A 2606-nucleotide genomic window follows, 5' to 3' on the forward strand; every position below is an offset into this window, starting at 1 on the left:
CTTCCTTTTAATCCAACTTCTTTATTCCTTTGTCTATTCTGTTTCTCTTGTGTTAATATCTTCCTTTGTCTTCTCCCTTGTAATCAGTAATATCTTCTAAAATTGTTTCTTTGAGTATTCCAGTCTCCCTTGTACAAGATCCATCACCCATTTCTTAATCCAGAGAACCCCTCTCCCCCTTTTCTTGTCTCAGGACACATATCATACATGTCCTGTTACTGCTCCCAGTAAGGGACCACCTACATCAGTCAGAGGAGGCACTCCCTATAGCTTTTCACTCACCCAGAATCAACACCACATACTTTTTGAATATTGACTATCAGCAAAGTGTGCATGGTAGGGCACAAATAAATTATAAGATACATATTTATACCTCTGGGAGCTTAGAGTTGAATTATAGAGGGAAAATATAGACTTGTGAAAAGTCCATTCATATTATAATGTGTTAACTGTTGCTTGATAAATGACTGGTACAAAAGATGTGTCAGAGACTGGAACATGGGTTTATTTAGATTAGGACACTACACAGAGGAGAGTGATGAGCATGTGTTATTCCAGGCACTGTTCTAGAAACCTTATGTGTTATTTAATTCCATGGAAAATTTCTAGAAAGGAAAACTTCTTAGAGATGTGGAAACAGACTCAGGTAAATAACTTACTCAAGGTAAAATCTGATGGAACATAAAGTTCTGAAATTTGACTCTGGTTCTGTTGGACTCTGTTTTCCCACCTCTATATTACACTGAATCTTTGAAAAGCAGATAGGGTGTCTCTGGATGGCTTTAAGATGTCTCATGAACGTGTATTCCAGCATCAACTAGTGAAATCTCCAAAGACAAGGCCACTTATATCAGAACATGGTATAATGATCTACAGATGAGGGTGTCCATCATTTGGACTTGGACAATTGCTTTGAGCCACTGAGCACTAGAACAGCATGTAGTAACTTCATGCATCTCTGTCTGTGATGTGTTTTCTTTAGGTGTATGGAGCAGAGAGCATGGATTCAGGGAACCACACATGTGTGTCAGAATTTGTCTTCCTGGGGCTCTCACAGACTCAGGAACTCCAGCTCGTCTTGTTTCTGGTGTTCCTATTTGTCTACACCACCACTGTCATGGGAAACCTCCTCATCGTGGTGACAGTGACCTCTGATTCCAGGCTCCACACACCCATGTATTTTCTGCTCAGAAACCTGGCTATCTTAGACCTCTGTTTCTCCTCAGTCACTGCCCCAAAGATGCTGGTGGACTTGCATGCTGAGAAGAAGACCATCTCCTACCAGGGCTGCATGACTCAGGTCTTCTTCTTCCACTTTCTGGGAGGTGCCATGGTCTTCTTCCTCTCAGTAATGGCCTATGACCGCCTTGTTGCTATATCCCGGCCCCTCCACTATGTCACTATCATGAACACTGAGCTCTGTGTGGGGCTGGTCGTGACAGCCTGGATGGTAGGTTTTGTTCATTCCATTTCCCAACTGGTCCTGATGCTCCCACTGCCTTTTTGTGGCCCCAATGTCCTAGATAATTTCTACTGTGATGTTCCACAAGTTCTGAGACTCGCCTGCACTGACACTTCTGTCTTGGAGTTCCTCATGATCTGCAACAGTGGGATGCTAGATGTCATCTGGTTCCTCCTCCTCCTGGTCTCCTACTCAGTCATCCTGGTGATGCTGAGGTCCCACTCAGGGCAGGTGAGGAGGAAGGCAGCTTCCACCTGCACCACCCACATCATCGTGGTGTCTATGGTCTTCATTCCAAGCATTTACCTCTATGCCCGGCCCTTCACCTCTTTCTCCATGGACAAGGCTGTATCCATCAGCCACACGGTCATGACTCCCATGCTCAACCCCATGATCTACACCCTGAGGAACCAGGAAATGCAGGCAGCAGTGAAGAGATTAGGGAGACACCGGCTGCTTTGTAAAAGGGAGTGATAGTGGGTCACTTCTCTTTGACTTTGTTTTCTATTTTTAAAGTGGAGAAAGAGCTGTCACATCTGTCCTCTTCATAGCTTGTGGATGTGCTGTGAGGGTAATTGTAGAAGTGAATGAGTATCAAAAATAAGCAACTTATTCAGATTTTTAGGAAAAAGGAAAATATCTTTTTTTTATGTGGTGGATTGTTTGAACACTCCTACAACAATAAGATGCATTGCCATGGAAACATTCTGGAAAGCCACATCCTCCTTTCTGCCTTCTTGGTGGACAGTTTCCTCTTAGGATGACAGCATTTCCCCAGAAGAGCAGTTCTGTTTTCTGTATGTGACCTATTTTTTCTGTACCCCATTTAGGTGTGAGTCTGGATTATTGGAAACTGTACAATATTTAGAGTCTTAAGCCTTGGAGACCCTAACCCATCACTTACCAAATAGATAAGCTTGAATGAGACACTTGGCCTCTCTTGAACTCATAACTTCTTCTTCAACAAAGTTACTGAAATTAGTATCTGACCCCACACTTCCCAGATTTATTATAAGAATCAAATCCAAAAAATAGTGAGAAAACATTGAGTAAACCATGTATTTTATTTGATTCAATTTTCAAGTTTGAAATTATCATGAATATGTAATTTTTTCTCTTTACCTTTTAATATAGTATAGTTATT

The 2606-nt window shown here is 42.0% G+C and overlaps 1 protein-coding gene across 1 annotated transcript; it reads left to right on the top strand.

The window, feature by feature from the left end:
- Positions 1–1000: 1000 nt before the first annotated feature.
- On the top strand, positions 1001–1936 carry LOC122450769 (olfactory receptor 4D2-like). The gene has a single exon (XM_043483054.1). It carries the CDS (start codon positions 1001–1003, stop codon positions 1934–1936), a length of 936 nt encoding a protein of 311 aa, XP_043338989.1.
- The last annotated feature ends 670 nt before the right edge of the window (positions 1937–2606 follow it).

Source organism: Cervus canadensis, chromosome 1, assembly GCF_019320065.1.
Source record: "Cervus canadensis isolate Bull #8, Minnesota chromosome 1, ASM1932006v1, whole genome shotgun sequence".
NCBI classification, from domain to species: domain Eukaryota; kingdom Metazoa; phylum Chordata; class Mammalia; order Artiodactyla; family Cervidae; genus Cervus; species Cervus canadensis.